The sequence below is a fragment of the Empidonax traillii genome, unplaced genomic scaffold (genome assembly GCF_003031625.1).
Source record: "Empidonax traillii isolate 1590-97213 ecotype Southwest subspecies unplaced genomic scaffold, ASM303162v1 scaffold471:size1368335, whole genome shotgun sequence".
Lineage (NCBI taxonomy): Eukaryota > Metazoa > Chordata > Aves > Passeriformes > Tyrannidae > Empidonax > Empidonax traillii.
In genome coordinates, this window is record NW_020955664.1 from 1004978 (window position 1) to 1026807 (window position 21830).

The 21830-nt window shown below is 39.4% G+C and overlaps 1 protein-coding gene and 1 long non-coding RNA gene across 2 annotated transcripts in view; one reads left to right on the forward strand and one right to left on the reverse strand.

The window, feature by feature from the left end:
* TYR (tyrosinase) overlaps positions 1-21830 on the forward strand; it is a 45608-nt gene that overhangs the window by 14244 nt on the left and 9534 nt on the right. The window contains exon 3 of the mRNA XM_027895829.1: positions 4547-4694. Within this exon, the coding sequence (XP_027751630.1) occupies positions 4547-4694 (148 nt within the window). The remainder of the gene's footprint in view (positions 1-4546; positions 4695-21830) is intronic.
* Positions 1164-8291, reverse strand: LOC114063516. The gene is made up of 3 exons (XR_003572569.1): positions 8281-8291; positions 1634-1644; positions 1164-1266 (listed from the first exon to the last, which is right to left on the reverse strand). It is a non-coding gene; the product is annotated as an uncharacterized LOC114063516 (long non-coding RNA).

A 21830-nucleotide genomic window follows, 5' to 3' on the forward strand; every position in this document is an offset into this window, starting at 1 on the left:
CAGCCTACAGCCAACATTCCTCACCCAGCTCGAACCTCAACCTCTGGGTAAATTTATGCTGCAGACTGAGAAAGTGCTATCAAGTTGCAAAGAGTCATTACTAGAGAACTAGAAAGACTATTCACCATAGACCACATTGAAACTCTACAAAAGTAATTTTAAGGAAAAAAAAGTAGATCGTGACACGGTCTAAATTAGATAATCACAAACTTTCATTTACTCTAGTCCCCTAGGTCAAATTCCATGGATCTTGTAGCTACCTCACTCCAGAGGGATTACAGTAATAACACTGCTTGAGAAAATATGTAAGATCTAACCCTGAAAAGTTTTCTGTGAATTTGCCAATGGTAGAAAAAAATACATGAACATAAGCTAGAAGAACATTACTAACTTTAAAGACCTGCAAGGATATGGTCTTAAAATTCTCATATTTTCCCTCCTATTTTAAAGTAGGTGCATCTATCTGACCTGAACTTCTCTAAAATGTGAAAACCTTATTAAAGAATATAATCATACCCAGGGAAAATGGGATAAAGTATATAATTCAATTGGACTTAGATGGAGAAACATAGCCTCATTTAGGTTGGAAGAGACCTTTAGGATCATTGAATCCAACCATAAACCTAACATTGCCAAGTCCACCACTAAACGATAAAGTCATGGAATTGTTAAGACTGGAAAGGACTTCTAAGATCACCAATTATTAACCTGTCATTTTCACAATTAAACCATATTCCCAAGTGCAATATCCACATGTTTTTTAAACACTTCTAGGGTTGTTGATCACTTCCCTGGACAGTCTGTTCCAATGCCAGATCACTCTTTTTGTGGAGAAATGTTTCCTAAAATCTCATCAAAACCTCCCCTGAGGCAACTTGAGATTGTTTCTTCCTATCCTGTTGCTTGTAATCAGTGAGAAGAGATCAACTTTCACCTTGCTTCAGCTTTCTTTCAGGTAGTTGAAGAGTCTGAGAAGGTCTCCCCTGAGCCTTCTTTTTTCCAGACAAACACCCCCAGCTCCCTCAGCTGCTCCTCATCAGACTTGTGCTCCAGACCCTTCACCAGCTCTGTTGCCCATCTCCAGACATGCTCCAGCACCTCAGTATCTGTCTTGTAGTGAGGAGCCCAAAACTGAACACAAGTGCAGGCAGGCTCACCAATGCTGAGTACAAGGGAACGATGACTGCCCTGGTCCTGTGGGCCACACTGTTGCTGATAGAGGCCAGGATGCCACTGGCCTTCTTGGCCACCTAGGCACACTGCTGCCTCACCTTCAGCTGCTGTTGACCAGCATCCCACATTCCTTTTTCATTGGGCAGCTTTCCAACCACTCTTCCCCAAGCCTGTAGCACTCATGTTGTGAACCAGCACTTCACCTGGTTGCACCTCATACAATTGTCCTCAGTCCGTCAGTGCAGCCTGTCCAGGTCTTTCCACAGAGCCTTCCTTGATCCAGAGAAGGCCAGTGAAGCTGGTGAAGGCCTGTAGACAGGTGCTATGAGGATCAGCTGAGAGAGCTGGATGTGTTTAAAGGCTCAGGGGTGACCTTATCACTCTCTACATCTGAAAGAAGGTGGTAATTGGGTGTGGGTCAGCCTTTTCTCCCAGAAAACTAGTGACAGGATAAGAAGACATAGTCTTAAGCTGCATCAGGGAACGTTTAGGTTGGACATTAGGAGGATTTTCTTCACAGAAGGGTGATTAAACATTGGAATGGGCTGCCAAGGGAGGTGGTGGAGTCACCGTCCCTGAAGGTGTTTAAGGAAAGACTGGACATGGCACTTAGTGCCATGGTCTAGTTGACATGGTGGTGTTAGGTCATAGGTTGGACTTGACAGCCTCAGAGATCTTTTCCAACCTAACTGAGATTCTGTGTTTCTGTGATTCCTTCCCTCCAGCAGATCAACATTCCTGTCCAACTTGGTGTTGTCTGCAAACTGATTGAGGGTGCATCCAATCCCCTCAACGTGCAACATACAAAGCAGAATTTGACCTTTAAAGTACCAGCTGTCCTTATCACTGGCCTAGAAATTCATACAAAACTACATTTTATTTTGTAAGAAAAAGAGTTTTGCAGTTAAGAAAACCACTTGCAAAACTGTTATGAATATCTAATTGATATTAGGCATATGACAGACGTTAAGTAGTTCCCTAGGATAATCAAAGGAGATAGGATTTTTTAAATGGTTCTTCCATTTCTGTAGCACTGAATGGTGTCCATGCTCTCCAAGCTCTGTATAACTGCTGCTAAGCACAGTTACAGTGCTTCAGTCAGTGGGTAATGAGCAATTGAGGAAAACACTACCTGCTTTCAATCCATAAAGCTTTGCACTTGACTGTATATGGAGTTCTGTGGTCTCTACTAGTAGATGGCAAAATCTACAGTTAATAAAATTAAATACTCTATTAAAAGACATACACTTGACCTAATTGCATGTTCTATGAGAACCACCTATAAACCAACCTAAAAACTGTCAGGTGGCCTTAATTTTGAGTGGCATCATTATCTTCTCCTATAGTAAAGTTTGGTCTAAATTCCCACTTAATTTAATTCAGTCTGACCCTGTGAATCTACTTCAAATCCACTGAATCACCGTTGCTGATTAACAGTGTTATGAACAGGAGCAGAATTAGGTTTATGAACCCTTAAAACTGTGATTTTTCTCTTGTTGAAATTACTGGAGAAAGTTCATTTCAGTGATGTATGCCCTGATAGCTATTTCTAATGCTCCATAATAGAACAAGGGTTTAGAGTATCTCTGAATGTTACAGTTTCCTATACTGGCCAGATGATTTAACAGCTCACTGCGGTCTCCTCCATCCATTAATCAGTCACTCTACTTCCTTTTTATTTATTTTTTTTTTTTTTTGGTTCTGTCACTAGTCTTCATCATATCCTTACATGAGATACTGTATCTTAGTAGCCTGGAAAAAAAACCTGACATCCCACACTCCAGGGTAGTTGACTGCCAGAATAGTGAGGAAGGACTGATAAGGTGCAGTTTATGCATGGCAGAGGAAGGCACAGCATGAGGCAAGACAGGTAGAGAAAGTAGAGTTCCTCTGTCTAGAGACAGGGAGCTCTTGTTTCAGCTCACCTGCTTTTCTATCTGTAGTCTCACATCTTCTATAAAGGTGATTTTATTGCAGCTACCTCAGCAAAGTTTCCTGTATTCTGAAAAAATTATAAAGTTTTCACGTATGCATTTTAGATGACTCCACCTCTTTTCATAGTATGTCATCCTGCATAGCTGACTGTACTGAAGTCTTTTAAAAAGTCAGAGAGCAAAGAATAAGATTCAAGTTAATAAAATGCAGTGACACCACACTGACACCTTATTTCTGCTATCTTTACAATTTATATAGAGTTTTTGTAACAAGAGATCAGATATTAGAACTTCTCATGTGCAGAGTTAAATGTGACATCACCTTTGACATGACTCGATGCACGCCAGTTATATCTGGGAGCCATAGAGTGGGATTGCTAAAAGCTGTCCCAGTTACAAAGATTATGACTATTAAAATAAATGGCTTGTGTGCAGATGTTCCATGAAAAGCTATCCAGAGCCAAAAAGAGTATTCTGTGGTTTTTTATGAATTATTAGATCGTTTGCAATGCATTAGGAAATTTAGGAAGAATCCCAAGTTTGATATAAAACATCTAGCCTTCTGCCTAGACCCTGACTAAAGTTTACCTTCCCTTAAACATACTTCTAATGTATTGGAATATAAGTGGAACAATTGTTTCAGAATGATATACAGAGATATCATATTCTGTTAATATTACCAGAAATTTCCTAGTATTGTTAAATTGACTGGTCCCAATGACCATGTGCTACCAACATCAGAGCTGAGGTATGGACAGGCTACCAAGATAAAAACTAATGGAGAGACTCATCCTCTAGTATTTTGTTTCAGAAGTCTGGGTCTTCTCGAAAGCCATCTTTTAAGTTCCTCCAAAATAACAGCAATCCCAGACTTCTGTCCTCTAAGTCTGACTATGAAAGATTATTGATTACTTACCAAATCCTCCTGTAAAGATTAGAGCTTATAGTGTGTTGGGTCCTATCAATAAAAGAACATGGTCATGGAGACAAACATTAATAAATGATTGAGTAAATGGTGGGATAAAATAGCCTGTTTTATCTTAGCAACCTGTAAGTATAAAGATCCAAAATGAAAATAAAATAAATAAATTTTCTCAACATAAATAAATGTATGCACCTAAATGTCTATACAGATTATGTTGCCTTTTAACATCCAGACAAAATGGACAAAGAAATTTAAAAATAGAAATCAATTTAGCACTACATTTGCTGACATGCTGCATTAGCTACATGGCAGGAGTTTTAATTTAGCTTATTCTAATTTCATCTTTGCTTATGCCTTTGATATATATTAGCACTCCTTTACATGTTTTCCTAAGCTCTTGTCTAAAAAGCTGAATGTAAATGAAGGGAAAGTATGTACTTTGATCTTCACTGTTACTGGAAAAAGAATTATACACATTGTCCTATCAGCATATGATTTCCTCTTGAATCTACAGGCTTTGCTGATCCACAGACTGCAATATCAAACCCATCGCAAAGTGGTTTGCATAATGCACTTCACATCTACATGAATGGCTCCATGTCCCAAGTACAAGGCTCTGCAAACGATCCTATCTTTGTAATACACCACGCATTTGTTGACAGGTAGGTTTAATTCTTCTTAGCAAACCTAATTAATTTTGTGGGTTTTTTTTACAGTGTGCTTTTCACCTGCATTTTAATACTGCAAACATGTTACATGCCTTTACGTGCACAACATTTTCAGACATGTAGTATTGGGCTCTGCTATTGTTTGAAAGCACATGTCTTTTCTAACCTGACTGTATGTTCACTGGATTAAATATAACTTGACAAGTTGACAAATGCAGTTAGCTTTTATTAACAAGGTAAAAATAATTCTTCAGTGATGTCATAATGATTAATATATATGGATGCGTGTGTCAGGAAGTTTGGATCAAAAGTTAGTGACTCATTTTAACACAGCTATAATCAGTTGGAGCAATTCCTTTACATTCTAAATTTCAGGGTTGTTTTAATTTCTATTCCATAAGGAAAATCCAAGCCTGCTGTTCATAAATAAAGAAGAAAAAATCCGTATTTCAGTGTGACAAACAAAACTGTCACTGTCTTTTGATGAAAGAGAAGAGTACAGCTGTGCAGAATGAAAGAAAGAAAACAGAAGGATATCATGTTTATTAATAGGAAAGTAGGGGAGCGCAGTGTTACAAGAAAACAGTGAAATTGCTACATTAAGGGCAGCATTCAAGATTTAATGGTGATCTTAAAAATTTCTGTGTCACTATAATACATGTGAATGGCTTCAAAAAATTTAAACTAGACTGCATTTAAACCAAACTGATGAATAAAGAGCAATTAAAAAAAAAAAAAAAAGACAGTAAAAGCCACACAAACAACACTTGTTCTGGAGCAGTTTATATTTTAGCATCAATCTTCCACTTTCTCCCCCCTACACTGAGTGTGATTTGACTACAGCAATGCTTAGGACAATAAAAACTATTCCCTGTACAAACTTTTGGGAGTCTTCCACAAATCTGTATGGTCAGAAATCTACCGACTGAGACTCTGCCTGTGTGCAGGTGCTTACTGAGATGGAAACCAAAATGATTTCTTCATTTGGGTCGCTGAGGCATACAACACAGAAGGGACACACATTACAACTTGCAGACACCATCTTGCACTGAAGTTCCTTAGTCAGATTTTTCTCTACATATATATTTAATATTTAAAATGAGGGGGGCAAATAATATAATTTATATCTCTATATAATAAGATATATACCATAATATATATTTATATAATAATATAAATGTATAACACATACATTAGATAATTAATGAGCCTAATCGTTTCATTCTTCACACTTTAAACATCCAGAAATAGGGCATCAAGTCTTAGCAGGTCACCCAGGCATCAGTGGAATGGTCCCTTAAATGGGTGACCTGCCTGTTCTCTGCTCCTAATAAGGTAGGGCACAATTAGTCTTCTGCAGGTGTAAGTTTTGAAACTCTTTTAAGTGAAAAGCTTTTTCTCCAAACATTTTAAAAGTTTAACAATGTAGCTTAGCTGTGATATAGCATATCCATGCATTGACTGCTCAGTAGGATGGATGCATGAGGGTTTCAAGTGTGGTTACAAATCTTACTTCGGTGGTTGGAAATTAACTTTCCAACATCTAGGCTATTAAAAAGGGAATAAATTGAATACTTAATGAAAAGGTACACAGAAGAGAAAGAATTATGATGTGCTATATCAAAAGAATTGTTTTCCTTAGAAACTTACACTTGTATAAGACCTATACATCTCTTAGTTCCCACTCTTTGCAGGGCTTAAGTTAATACCTTGGTCCTCACGCTGACCCCTCAGCATGAAATTTGACAGAGGAATTTCAGTTGTAGTCATTATGAGTCTCTGGAAATATTCCTCATAACTGTAGTTGTTATCAATTTTAAAAGGCAAAATTATTTGCAAATGACAACCTCATTAAATCGTATTAGAGCTGAGGAAATAAATCACTGCAAAGTCACTGTGGGGGCAATACAGATATGCATGATGTGGTTTTATCCCATCTGTGGCAGAAAGAACATTACCAGTGTTGTGCAGCTGCTGTCTATATGGGCTTTAGTACACACAGATGTGAAAACTCAGAATAATGTAGCCTTTTGTGTAAGTGACATAAATGCATTAGTATGATTCCGGTTACTTCAGTTACTTAGCAGACTTATCCATGACAGATTAATCATGCTTTTAGTTATAATTAATAAGTAGGTGACTGATAGGTACATACAGTACATTTTAAAAAACGCTGTTCCTCTCCTACATAGACTTTAAATCAGAAGGGCTGAAAAGAAGTTGTTTTAAGAGTCAAACAAGAACACAAAGAATAGTGGAAATGGGAGAAACAGTTTCCAGAGCAGCAGAAGCACGTTTTAGCAACTTTTCTCATTTGGGCAGAATACTTTTGAGCTGATTGCTATCACTACATTGGGCCAATGGGCTTTTAACTGACTTTTAAATTATATCTTCTGACAAGGACAGCATCTTTTCCCACATTCCTTGGTGAGAACATGGAAAGTTACAAGATGGAGTTTTTCTGGTAAAGTATGTAAAAAGACTGGACACCAACAACCACAGTTCTGCTGGGGTTGCAGATGCGGGGAAGAACAGCTCTGTGTCAAGAAATAAAGAATGGTCCAGGACTTTAGCATCCATGTAGGATCCAAAAAAGGAATTTCTTCACTCCAATTAAAAGTCCTTGGGTGAAAGTGAGCATGCAAATTGCTGCCCCATACTTTCATCCCCTGGAGATATGTTTCCTTCCCATTGATTTCAATGAGACTTTTGAGGAGCTGGGGATCTGAGCTTCAGTTAACTCATCTGTACAGTGGGTGATATTAGAAGCCTACGCAGAAGGGATGCTGTCAGGGTAAATGCATTAATGACTGTGAAATGCTCAGTTACAACCATAATAGGAGTGATAGAACTAAGGCAATAGATCATAGGAACTGATTTTGCATTGAAACATATGGTACAGAGGAGGATAAACAAGTGTATACGGAGTCTGCTGACAGGTGTGAGCCAAATGTTAGGAACTGCTCTCCAAACTGAGCAACAGTCAGCCTACCATCTGCTGTCCTTCAGCCTTTCCTGCCTGGGCCTGAGCACAAAAGGTGGGAATGATGGACAAAGCAGAGGTGAAGTTGAGATCGCTCAGGTGAAAAGAAAAGCATCAGCTTACAGACACTTCCCCTTTTTTTAGGTCATTCCCTCTCAGCAGTGCAGAAGTATGAAAGCACACAGACAACAGCTTTCTTAGCAATGATTAATCAGGCTCCTTGACTTATTATTTGATAGCTAGAAGACCTAGGGATCAAATCTCTGTGCTTGGTAAAAGTAGCTGACCACCCTGAAAATTATTAATTTTTAATTGAATGGCTTAAAAAAAAAAAAAGTGCAACAAAATATACATTCAGCAAAAACAAGGTCTTTTTTAGCATTCTGAAGCATTTCTCTTAATTGCAAATCTCTTTACTATTCAGATATGCTTTACAGTCAGCACAAGGGAATAACAAGGGAGGAGTCAACCCACTCAAGCTGGAAGGAGCAGCTGCACAGGCAGTGAAAGCAAGGGCCCACAGTCCCACTTGAGCTCACTGGGGTGTTTTCTGTGCTCTGAAAAGGAGCTCTTTCCTCTGTGCTAAATCTTTCAGACCCTCTGTCTACAGCCACATACAATCTCCATCTGTTCTCCCTGCACTTTTGTCCTTTGAATGTTTCTTTCCTCTTTCTTTTCATTAGTTTCGGACTCTTCTTGAATTCCACACACCATCCCAAAAATTCCCCTCAGAAAAGCTGAATAAACTTTATAGCTGTATGTCAGCTAATGCAATAGGGCCTCGGTTCTCATCTCGTTTCTAAGTTCTGCAGCATCAGGCAGGGTTCATTACAATAATGTGGACGAATTCCAAAGGTCCTGGTTTCAGAGCAAACCATTTAGCACTAATTTTCTGCAGAAACCCAATAGCATGTAGGATTTCATTCTCTTTCTTCTCCAAAGTCTAGTATTTGTTAGACTATTTGCATGTTGGTAGTACAGCTAGACACAGATGGTCAGTACTAGTGATGCCACCATTACAAGACCTGTTTTCTCCAGCTTTCATGAGTAATTGCACAGCTCAGAAAACTGCTGCAATCATAATTGCTTTAACTTAATACTCTGCCTGGGTGTTCTTCTCTGTCCATACCCTTCTACTGCTTCTTTGTTCTCTTCACATCAGATCAACTGGTCTCTAGTGTGAAAGTCCTTCACTGCTCATCCCCAAATAATTTCTTCTTCATTGTAAGAAACATTTTGGAGGAAACCCTCCAAAATGTTCATTATACCAATCTCTATTGTAAATCTGTTTGGTATTCAGACAAGTCACTCCATGCTCCTCCTGGTTGGGCATTGTTCACCCTGTGCATCCACATATTCAGTCACTGTTCTTCCTTTCAACACAACACTGAGAAAAAGGTCAGACACTAGTGAGCTGAAACATTCACTTTGTAGGTGGACTACTGCAGTCCCACTACATGGGTGCCTAGTCCTCCTCCTATCTGTTTGCATCTATCTCTTGTCCCTTGTCCTGTGTTTATGTCATATGCTCTGTCATTAAGGGACTGTCCCACTGTGCTGGTCTGTGTGGCACGTGGCATATTCTTTGCCTCTGACTATGGTTCTTAGGCGTCAAAGCAACATGAGCAACAGGAGATGGCAATTGCTTTATTTACAATTGTATGAAGTGGCAATGACAGGGCACAGCTGTACACCCATACTCTGATCTTGTTGCTTCAGTTACTGCTTTGGTTGCTATCACACAGGACTGATTTATCGCATCAAAGAAACAAAACCTTCAGGGGTGGGAGGCGTGCATGTGTATTTGTGTGCGTTTACATGCACTCTGTTGAAAGTAATGCAAGCCAATGATAAGGTCACACAGGGAATGGAGACACTCATTTACAGCTACTGACATACATGCACACTTCCAAGTAGGTGCAGAAGAAACTCTCCTACGCATCAGCTTCAGAGCCCAGTGATAAAGTCAGAAATTCTGCCTAATCAAGGCAAATATCTCTGTGCTGTGCAGTAACATCATCTGCCATAGACTCCTATGCAGAATGCTAAAATAACCCCTATTGTTTCCCTGGCAGGTTGGAGCTGGGAGTTTAGGAGATGTCAGACTCTGGATTATCTGGGAATCTAACAATAAAATGCTCACATTGCTTATAAGTAAACTCAGCTAAATTGAAAACCATGTATAGAGAAATCTGTTCAAAAATAAATTAGAACCCAAAATCTGCACATTCTGATTTGCATATCAGGAACACTCCATTCCCTAAGCCAACTTTATGGACCTTTTTAGTCCCTGTGGATTCAATATACTCACCACTCAATATATTCAGGCCAGTCCCTTCTTCCACTAAAAAAAAAAAAAAAGATTCTGGCAAAAGTGATTTTGTTGGAAAAATCACTTTAAAAAGAGGAAATTTTATTTTTTCACATCCATGAAATGTCAAAATAAAAGCTCCTTATTTTTACTCTGTTTTTGAAACAGATCATTTTCATTCTCTCTTAAATGTCATTTCAGGGTTTTTAAACCAAAAAATGGCATGAGAAAAAAACAAGTTGTTCTATTGTTTTGAAATGTTGACAGGAAACAGGAATTTATTCTAACAGTTAAAAACTATTTGCTTCAAGAATTTGGAACATTAGGAGATAAGGCATTCAAAAACAATCATCAAAAATTCTTGTGAGAAAACACTATGTTTCCAGACTTGTTTAATATATAAAATAAGAATAATTCCTTATCCTGAACTGTCTCCTGTGGAAGACAACACAGATAAAGCACGAAGCCAAGGAATTCTTTTCGTCATTTGGTATACAAAAACGAGAGACACCAAAACATGTAACTGAGGTGCTGAGATGGAGATTGTAATATAATGATAGATCAGCAAATAATAAAGCAGTGTAAAAATGGGGGAATCACTGCATAAACACTAAATGTATGATTAATTTTATTCCTTGATATGGACAAGGCTCACCATTTTTTGAGGTATGTTTGAAAAAAAAAATGATGAAATGGCCTAAAAGTCATCTTTTTTTTCTGGAGCTGAATGAACAGTGACATGGAGCCACTAGAAATCTGTTGGACAAAGAAAGGTCAAGAGATTGCCATTAGCAAATATACATCCTCCCACAATAACAGTAAATCCACAGGGTTTCTGCATCATGCCAGCTCAGGATCTTACAGACTATGCCCAGCCCTGTATGCTCTCAAGTGCCTGGGTAAAGGCAGTAGATGAGATGAAGTCACCTTCATAATTGTCCCTGGTATGAAGGTGAAACTCAGTCAAAGTCATCCCAGTCGGTGAAACCATGAGCATCGCTGAGCTACTACTATGCCAGAGGGTGAGAAAGTAGAGCTTTTAAGAGCAAAGCCCCTGGGATTTTCTCCTGAACTAGAGGTGGTTTTGCAACATTTCCAGGACAGATCTGAGATGGTGGTATGTAGCAGGACATATACAGGACAGCAGGAATGCTTCCAAATACTACTGTACCTCCTAAAAGCTTTTACATTTTGCTAATATATCATTTGGTATTTTCCAGCTGAGTGAAATACTGTGGAGCTGGTGGGAGCTACAGTCATTTCTTACTCAGGATATATATCCATAAAATTTAGGTTGACTTTTGGAATTAAATATCTAGATTATAAAGTGCTACTGCACAGGAAAAAAAAAAAAAAGAGCCATATTCAAGGTATGACATGGCAGATATGGGAGCAGTTGGGTGATATCAGTCTGTACTGTATGCATATGTCAAATGCATGTAAGACAGATAAAGAGGGGATAAAAAACACTTCAGAAACAGAGAGGGAAGGCAGTAGGAAGTCAAGGACGGAAGTGTGATAATTGTGGAGCAGTTGCAAAATACCCAAAGAAGTCCCCATAAGCAATTTTGTCTACAGGTCTATGAATAGGCAGGAACACTGTGCAGGAGTTTACCTAGGCCCTCCAGCCCCAGAGAGCTGCCTCGTCTTCTGGCACCTGCAAGAAAGAGGGCAGCAGCATTGGAGCTGATGACCTGCTTACACCTTAAGTACCTGTTAACATGCAGGTCTGCATCAGAGTTACAGCTGGTGGAGCTGCTGATTTATCTCTCTAAAGAAACATTGTCTAAGCTACGCTCTTCTTGAGCTACAATGCCGACATCTCCTACTGAGCCTCGCTTACAGTTAGTAAGACTACAGTCAAGTAGTTCAGAGACTCATAGTATCATAGAATGGTTTGGGTTGGAAGGGACCTTAAAGATCACCTCGTTCCAGCCCCCTTCCATGGGCAGGGATACCTCCCACTGCTGACTAGCGGCCAGCTAAGATATAAACCTCTTACTGAGGAACCTTTTTGTCTTTTGATTCTCTGGGTTCACTCAAAATACTTCTTTCTATCCCTGAGCAATATCTAGTATAGAGTGTTTGTTTAAACTCAAGTTCAGAAGTTGCTATAATACAAATGCCCATAACACGTATAATGCTTAAGCCATATGAGGGGGGTTACCCATTACTTGTATATGTAATAAAACTGAGCCTGGGAAAGTTATCTCCCTACCTCCAGAGCTCTTTGGGGAATTAATGACATTTTTGCAATGTATCCTGGGTGGAAATTGCCTTTTCTCCCTGCCTCTTGCATATTACATGGCTCCTCCTGGGAATGGAGGTCTGATCAGCATGCACATCTACATCCCACCAGCAGGATCTGTGACACAGTAGCAAGGTAGCCCAGCTCTCACCCTTCCCTAATGATTAACAAAATCACCTCATTATAGCAGCTGCTGTGCTGGAAGCCACCAGGTCACAGAAAGCAGCTCTTCTATCAAGAGAAGCATCAGAGGAATAAAACTGCTCTCCATCAGTGTTTCATATGAGGGTGGGCCAGGAATGACTTTGGTCACAAGCTTTATTGGCACACATAAACTCCTACAAGTATGAGATACAGAGCAGATAAGTACTGAAGGAGTGGGAAACTTGAGAATGTCAGTTTTTATAAAGAAAATTTCTATATTTTTTAATTTTGTTTCCCCCTGGGGATGTCTACAAATGTGCAGGAGGATACACACTCCCTCTGTCACCCCAAGGTCTCTGTTGGCACTGAACTGGAGCTGCTAACCTATCTCTCCCAACCTCCCAAGCTTTGCAGCATGTTAACCAGAGCTACTCAGCTCGTTTGATGGAGCTGACTCACTCAAAGTGGGCTCAGTATGTGGGCAGAGTGAGTTCACATCTACTGCAAAATACCACATAAATATATCCATGGAAAGCGGAGTGTAAGTGGGAAGGTTGGGGTGTTGCTGAGAAACACATCTCCTTAGTATCTCTCTCTCTCCTTTGATATCCCTATGTCTGGGGCTGAAAGGAAAATCATACACCAAGATACTGAGCTGCACTCTAACATCTATTTCAGCAAGCCTGGACAGTTCCTGCTACTGCAATTGCAGAGCACCAAAATGGATACAGACCTTGAAGGTTCACAACACAGACCATCTAACTTATACTATGGCTAGAGTGGTGGCCAGAAACAAAAGCAAAGGAGTACAGGTTTAGAGCATCTCTCCTCCAGTGGACAGAGAGGTGCTGAACCTATATAGTACACTTGAGGCTGTACCTGCATCTAAAGTAACCTACATTCATTTAAATAAGTCCTCTGGATATTCATAGATAGACCATACAGAATCAGAGAGAGGGAGAAATAAGGACAAGGATCAGTCTCTGGAGATAAATATTCTTTTTATTGATTAAACATGCATATAGTGTTGCTGCTCCACCTTGCTTAGGGGGAAAGATCAGAGAAAAGTTAAACAGACGTCTTCTTTACTATATGTGAAATATAGCAGTTGGCAATCTCACCTTCCATGTCATTATTCAGGCTAGATGTTTGTAATGACCCATTCTGCTCTTAAAAATCAATAATATAGGAGGTTCAGTTCAAATAGTGCCATTTAAAGTGCAGGTTTATATCAGTCTTATTGCAAGATTTTCGTTCAGCTAACACAATTACAGAACGGATCCCTCTGTACACTTCATATTTTGCAAGTGATTAGTGGTTTTTGAAAAGAAAGGCTACACTACCTTGAAACTTCACAAGAGCTGCATAGTTAATCTTCACCTATTCCCTTAATGCTGGAGGAGGAGAAATCTCCCTGCGGCATAGCAATCAAGACAAGCTCTGATGTAGACAGCTAGCATTTCCTTCCTGCAACACTTCTGCAATAATAGCTGATGTAATTGTTCAAACTGTAAAAAATCACAAGAAAACATGGTATTTTTCTCACCCACATGTAGCTACGTTCTATTCATCAAAAGAAATTATCATTTCACTACCAGTGATGTGATTTGTATATTTCATGCCCTTGTGAACGTCAATAATGACAATATTTAAGTCTCAAAAGAATTGAATTACAGAGCCCAGGAGTGGGCCCCATAGTGTCAGTTCAGCTACTTCGACAGCAGTCCATATTAATCTGCTCATTATCTTTCTCTTCAGGGGAAAATAGTTATTAAACTTGGGAACAGCTGGCATTTGTACTATCTCCTGCTCACTTGAGTGATGTTTTTCTGTTAGCTGCAAACCATGGCAAAAATGAACCTCAGAAATTTGACACAGGATATACATTCCAGCAAATGTTAATTTTTTGGTTTTAATGCAGCACACAGTTGCATTTGTATTTCCTTTTTTACAAAGCACACAGTACACACCATCATGTCTCATTTGTAACTTGGGTTTTTCGGTGTTGGACAGTAGTTGAGACCTACATCTGAATGAGAAACAAATATTTCTAGCCAAACATTTCTCTGGTTTGACAGCAAGGGGTGAAAGAGCACATGTGATGACAGCTATTTAAGGAACAAGAATTTCTCTCCTGAACCTCAGAAAAGTCATTGACAACTTTCATTGGTGTTAAACAAAGGTCGGCTTCACTAAGAAAAGCGGTAGAGTCTGGAGCAGATATCTGACAGAACCTCAGCACAGCTAATTCTCGTTTAAACTCATTTCTTTCCAGCAGAGGTGCAGAATAAGCTTCCACAGGAATTATCTTGCTTTGTAAATAACTGGGTTATACTAAGGCACTACCTAGTTCCAAGCTAGAGAATCCCTTTGCACAGATTCCTACTTTTTTTCCAACAATCAGCTCTTGTCTTTAGTGTCATGCTTAACTTATCCATTTTCTCCTTCTCAGTAAAAATAAAGCTCTTTATGTTGTAATCTAACAGCAACTGATCAAACTTAAGTTGGGCTCAATGCTTGTTGTTTCATCCTACACAGTTTTCTGAAAAGGCAAAAAACAATATTTGTGTAAGGCTCATTTACTGGGAAAGTAGGTTACAAGATTGCAGAGCTTGTTAGGCTTTGTGGCATGGGAGCTGTGCCCCAGACTTAAATGCAACAGAGTTGAAGCCCCAAGTAGCTATATGAGTTTCCTGAGAAAGGTTAAGCACTTTGCAATGCTACTAAAGGAAATTAGAGCAGCAAATAGGGAACAGAACTGCAGGACTTCAGCAACCCTCTCTGAGAGAGGAGCTGCCTTTGGTTCTACATCACCGGCAGTTGTCTCTGCTCAGGATTTTACCTGAATCCTCTGCAGGACTCCATTGCTTGAACATCTTCTTTTCTCAATAGAGGCTTGAGGAGCTGCTTTCCTCATTCTAGAAGAAAAACACTTGGAGCAGTACATGATTGTTGGAGCAATGACTGGAAGTTACATAGCCCTCTGCACTCAAATGAGCATGCAAAGCAGCAATCAGAGGTCCAACTGCATCTTCTCCAAATGGCTATGAATGCTCAAGTTGTTTAACATAAAAAGGAAAAGTTTCAGATGGAAAGCCTTAAGACCCTTCTTTTCCCTTAATCCTATAGACATGTTGAGAGTCTTTTATAGGTAAGAGGGAAAACTGCTCTAAATCACGTTGGCAGAGGGAACATTAAAAATGTTCATAAACGGCATGGAGCTATGTCAGGGGAAGTTTCGATTCCAAAGGATGTCCAAGGATGCTTGCTGCATGCTGCAGCTTGGAATTGATAATGGTAACCCCTGGATGTTCCACAGCAGCTGGGGCTAGACTAGACAGAGTAAGCACTGTAACCCAGGGCAGTCCTCAACAGTGATTCACCAGCAGAGGACACAGCCTCTGAGGCCTTGGATGGGCTTCCACAATAATTGAGGGCAGCATCCTAATTTTTAATCAGACACTTGCATTATGATAGTGTAATTTATTTACAACCTGCCTGAGAGTCCCTATAGTGTTTTTAGCCAACCTAAAACAAAAAGAAAAGAATACTGCAATATAACTGCATACATTGGCAAACAGCACATCATCTTGACTTTCCAACCTCAGCATCAGCAGCTCTTCCAGGACTGAAGCACTGATGTTTCTCTGAAATGCTTGGGATGGGAATTACCTGAGGTGACTTTGCAATACAAGCTGACTACTGCCAACTTTTTAAGTGATGACTACTGTGTAATCACAGTCCTTGGGCTGGTATTTCAGCTTTCCTCAATTTGTTTCCTTTTCCTTTTCTTTCCAAATGCAAATACATGTTGCTTGCCAGATTTCTACAGAATGTCAGATCTCATAATACTGAAATAAATTGTATAAATGAGCTTTAAGCAACAATGTTCTGTCTTCCTTCTGCCATAGTCAGTCTGATCTAGCCTGTCTCACAACTCTAGATGAGGAATGAAAGTTTTTTTGTCAAACCTGACACAACTAGTGACAGGGCTTCAGATTTGAACGAGATAAGATATTAGCAGCTTACAAAGTGGCTGTCTAGCAGCTGAATGATTAGTCCTGAGCGCAGGCTTAGCTGAGGCATGAGTTTATCAGGTTACTGAGAAGCAAAGGGTACAGTTTCATTGTTGCTTTAAGTCAGCTTAACCTGGTACATAGCTTAGGAATAAGAAAAAGTCTTGCTCAGCAATTAGTGCAACCCAGAGGTGTTCAAGTCTGTTCTTCTCTTGTGTTGGTACTAACCCCGAACCGGCCAGTCTCTTTGCGAACGAAGAACCGGGGAAGGTCTTTCCACTTTCCAGCCTGCGCATTGGATTTTTTAGGTGAGACACAGTGTGCGCGGAACTGAGCCCACCCTTTAATCCTGAGGTTCATCTGCCGGGGCCAAGCGAGCTTGGACGGTGGCAGCGAGGTCCTCAGGACGTAAATGGATTGCCTTATGGGCTAACGAGCTCCATCTGCCCGGGGAGTGTCCTAACCAGGAATCGAACCCAGATCTCAGCGTTGACAACGCTGTGGTTTAGCCACTGCACCACCAGGGGCACTCAGTGTGTTGGTACTAGCCATCATGCAAAAGCATAATGAATCAGGTCCGTGGCTTTATCTTACCTCAGATATACCAGAACAAATGAAAACAAATGAGATGTTTGGTTTGAAACCAAATTAGTTCCTTTAATCCTGCTTATGGCACAGTTCTGCAAATGCTTACAAGGAAAGTCAGGACAAGTAAGCAGGAGGCAGGAGGAAAACTGTATTTTGTCCTCTCCGATGCTCCGGCCCCAGTGATCGTGAACCTTCCCCTGAAGGGGACTGTAATCCCACTCGGCATATCTGCAGTGTGACACGTTCTTGGTTGTGAGGGAAGAGGAATTCTGAACCCTCATCTTCCCCCTTTCCCTCTGTCCAGCTGTCCTTAATTACAAGGTAAAACACACTAGATTAAACTTCTCCTATTAAATCTTAGTGAAGGGACAATTAGGTTTACTCTATGAGTCAGTGTCTCTGAGGTGGCTCAATACAAGGAAATCTTTAGTAACAGATATTTATGATAAGTGTTCTCTTCTTACACTCAATCAGTTAAATGTACCTCTAATCACAACTGTGGAAGCACACTGTCAGGAGAAGGCCCTTAGAAGGGACACTTTGTACATGATAAAGAAAATAACTACTCTTACTGTTTTACCCTACTTTTTCTAGATTTTAAGATTTCCTTCCTGCAGGCAGCACCTTTTTTCAGAACACAATACTATCTGGAACAACATAAAGAAATACAGCCTATATACGGCAGTGTTTTTATACTCTGCTTGATATTTCCCACTGGCAACATAAACCCATTTATTTCTTGACTCATCCTTTCATTAGCTATAATCCCACTGCATATATTATTCATAAAATAATATGAATTCAGAAATATATATATGTGGCTATTTTTTAATCATCCTCAATTCAATCCTATTTTCCCACCAGACCAAGGTGGTGTTGTTTGCTTGGGGTTTTTTTAATTAATTTTCTACTAAGGTTCATTTCATTTCATTTTGTATAACCTGGTATGCACAGAGCAGGACAAGGAAAATATTTGAGTCTATTTATAGGCAATTAAATGGAAGTGATATATCCATGTCTTTTATAGATGGCTTTAATTTTCTCTGTAAAAGCACTGTACCACACAAAAACTTTTTGCAAAAGCAAAGTATATGTCCCCTGAATGAAAATTCAAACTGCCCAATCGTCAGCGTACCTGATGGGCGTCTTTATAAGTCTTTACCACACACCTGTTCTCTGGACTGATTAGAGCTGGTACACACAAGTATTAAGCTCATCAATAGTTACAATGACCTGTATACGGATGTATAGCAAAAAATTTTAAATAAAATTGAGACTCCGTGCTTTGTGATGATATAGCCTAACTACAACAGGTACCAGAGTTTGGTAGGCATAAACTGGCCCCATAGCTGAGGTCCCACTCCATTACAGCATGTATAGTATGAACTTAGGCAAGTCATTTGTACTCTGTGCCTATTTTCTCTAGAGTAAAATAGGGCCTTCAGACTCTCTAAAATTTCTCCAATATGCAGGAAGAATATTCTTTGCCTTTATGATTTGTTAGGAGTCTTTCTGATCAGATGATCTCCCTTGGCTATTCTGCATCAAGCATGTGGCTTTTGACTAAATCAGATGGTTTAAGTGATAGTGAATTTATCATGTCCCTGGATCAATTTTTCCCATGTTTAAATACAAACTCAAGCCATATTTTGGTCAGGATTTGCCTAAATCCAACCCATTCTACAATATTAAAATTCTACTTCTTACCACAAAAATAATCTTTGGATAGAGTATTGATTATCATAATCTAGTAATTACTTTAATATTACACCCACTACAAAATAATTTCTATTTTGGAAGTGCAATTTCAAGAGACTGAGCTTCTTGGAGTGCCAAATGTGAGACAGGGCATCCTTCAAAATTCAAATTAGTCTCCTATATCTTTCAGTTCCTTGGCCTCTTATTTGGGACATTCCATTTGGGCACTTTGATTTCTTCAAGGGAAGGAAGAAGTCTTCCAAATGAAAACAGTCTTTGTCCTAATCAAGATAGAATCATTTTTTAATCTGCCCAAGGCCTTTAAATAAAAGCTACCTCTTCCAAGTCACTTTTGCTTGCTGCTGAAGAAATACGAGGGCATTAGGGCCATCAGGAGACTAATCTCTACTTAATTTAGTTAATTTCCATTTCTTAAGCTTTGATTGCCTGTGACCCTTCTAGTTAGAGCTGTTACCCTGGAGGATTTATGGTTAATATATGGTTTATTTCTGCCAATCCCAGTTTGGGTTCTCTCCATTTCCATTGTCCAAATAAAATTCATGACAACTTTTGGTTAGCTCTTCTCTCCTTTCCTTTATACACCTCATCTTCCCCACCATGCTCACATTCCATCTGCTCTCTTTAGCACTGCCAGCATCTCCCAGATGATGCCAGTCTAGCTGGAATTGCAATGTTAAAAAAGTCTCAGTCTCTAGAAAATATCACTTCCACCTATACAAATTAGCTATACTTATTTGCTTGTTCTCCTTGTCTACATGCTGAGGAAGAAAGTAACCTGCCAGGATTCTGTAGGAGCCAGACAGACTCATCTCTTTCTCACTGAACTTCTGTCCAGTACTTTTTTTTGTGCAGAATTAGCATGGAGAATGTATATAGTAGAGCCCTGACCTAAGTCTTTAGATATCTTATTTGTCACCCCTAGTGAAATTATGTCAAGACAGGGAGGCAACATGGAATAAAATGGCCCTTAAGATGTCCTTGAATTCATGGTCCTGCTTTGTTAGGCTCTCTCAAGTCCAGGGAAGGAGGCAGAGGTTTATTTGAAGAGAACATGAGAGCAGAGGTTTGCCAAGATAACCAACAATTTTAGGGTATTCAAGTCTCCTACTGTACCACGGATCTGACTTTTCTACCAGAAATTTTGTCGCTCCATGAAGGGAACGACTAATTACATCAGCATTTTGTCTCTCTGCATGTAGCTTTAGTTCTGCAGCCCTAAGCTCTTCCGAGGTTGTAGCTACTGAAAAAAGAATAGGAAACAAGTACATATTTTTCAAAATGTTGAAACAAAATAACTTACATCGCTGCTTTTAAGGAAGAAAAGAAAAAATGTTTTCTACTGTAAGTGGATCAACATCTGATGACGTAAGCACTGATTTCTCTTTGTCATGGAAATGACATGCCTCTTATTGGATAAAACAACTGTCTCTGTAGACCAAGGCACATGAAAGAATTGCCAGTGATCCATCATAGCTTTTCAGATGTGTTCTCTTTACCTATAGGAAAGTATAGCACTGCATAAAGGAGGAAATATTTGATGCTAACTTCCTTAAATGTAGACAGGCCTGGAGACAACATCTTATTTAAAGAAAAAATGTACCCTACAGTGTATGACTCAGTGGTCAGAGTACTCCAGATATACATTTTTTTTTGGCTCAAATCGTTTCCGCTAAGACAAGTCCCCAAGGATGGGGTAGTGCCAATGTCACTACCTGGCTGACAGCAAAAGCCATAGGCTATTTCAGGATTTCAGTTTTCCTTAAAAATGTATGAAAGAAGTTAACAGTCTTGGTTGGGGAGTCATAAAATGTAACTCTGATATGAAGTGGTTTATAGTGTACAACAAGAACTATTTGTACTTCACCAACAGAAACACAGCTTAAATTGTTCCCTCTCCATGGACTTTTCTTCCCAGCTGAATGCAATTAGGAGTTTTCTTTCTCCACTGACCTCAGAAACTGTTCTTGAAAAGCAAGGGCAAGGTTCCTCTTGCATAACTTTTCTTACAAAATATGAGTAAGGCAGGGAAATGGCAATGCCCCCCTTAAAAGCAAATGAAGATGTAAAAAATACTATTGATATACTAAATCTGTCAGTTTTCTCAAGTAAAATTAAAAAACCCACGAATATCCTGAAAATACAGAGCATCATGCATTATCTTAACAAGAAAAAAAAATGTGTTTTGAGTCCATCTTACTTAACAAGCTGGGAACAAGCCTTTACATTGAAATAACAAATGTAACTTCACCCAATCACTTTATTATCAAGCAGAATAAGATCCTAATCTTTCAAAGTGTCAGAAAAAAACCCCAAGTACAATATAAATGCACAGGACAGAGTAATGGAAAATGTGACTCTTAAAGCCTTAAAGGATGTTTCTGAGATTTCTACGGTGGCATACAGATATGTTTGATGAAACAGATTTCAGTCAAGATGATACGGTTTTATGCTGGTTAACAGAGAGAACTGTTCCCAAACCACTCAGTGAATTGTGCAATGTATCTTGTGCATCAGCACAACTCATCATGTAAGTACTTAGAGGCATACTATCTTACTTAAATGTAAAGATCAGCTGCCAGAGCAAGCAATTCAATGCTCCTGTTACTGCTACAAAAAGCTCGATACCTAATGTGGGAACCACACTGCAAATGAAGGAATCCAAAAGGAGGGATCCAAAAGTACATATGTTCATTTCCATGGAAATGCTTTGCATTTGCATTCTGCTTGAAAGATTACTGGTCTAAGGATTTTTATTGAAAGCGCTTATGCAACAGCAATACTTAACTCATCCAGAGATGATGCTGCATTTCAGGGCATGTCATGCAAAGCTATTTCAGGCAAATGACGACTTTTAGCTCCGAATCTTGTGCTCATCAGCCCTCTGGATTTTCAGAATGTGACTGCTCAGCATCTTCTAAAAATCAGGACCCAGGAAGTACCTCAGATTGAGCATTCCAAAGTTAGGGTATGGATCATCACCAGACTTTAAAAACCTGATCCAACTCCTATCTCTGCCGCCGCCTTAAATTATTACCACGTTCCCACAACAAAAGTATCTCCATACCTCTAACAACCTTATGCTGCAGAGAAGAGTTATCTCAGCTCCTATTTGCGACTGCTG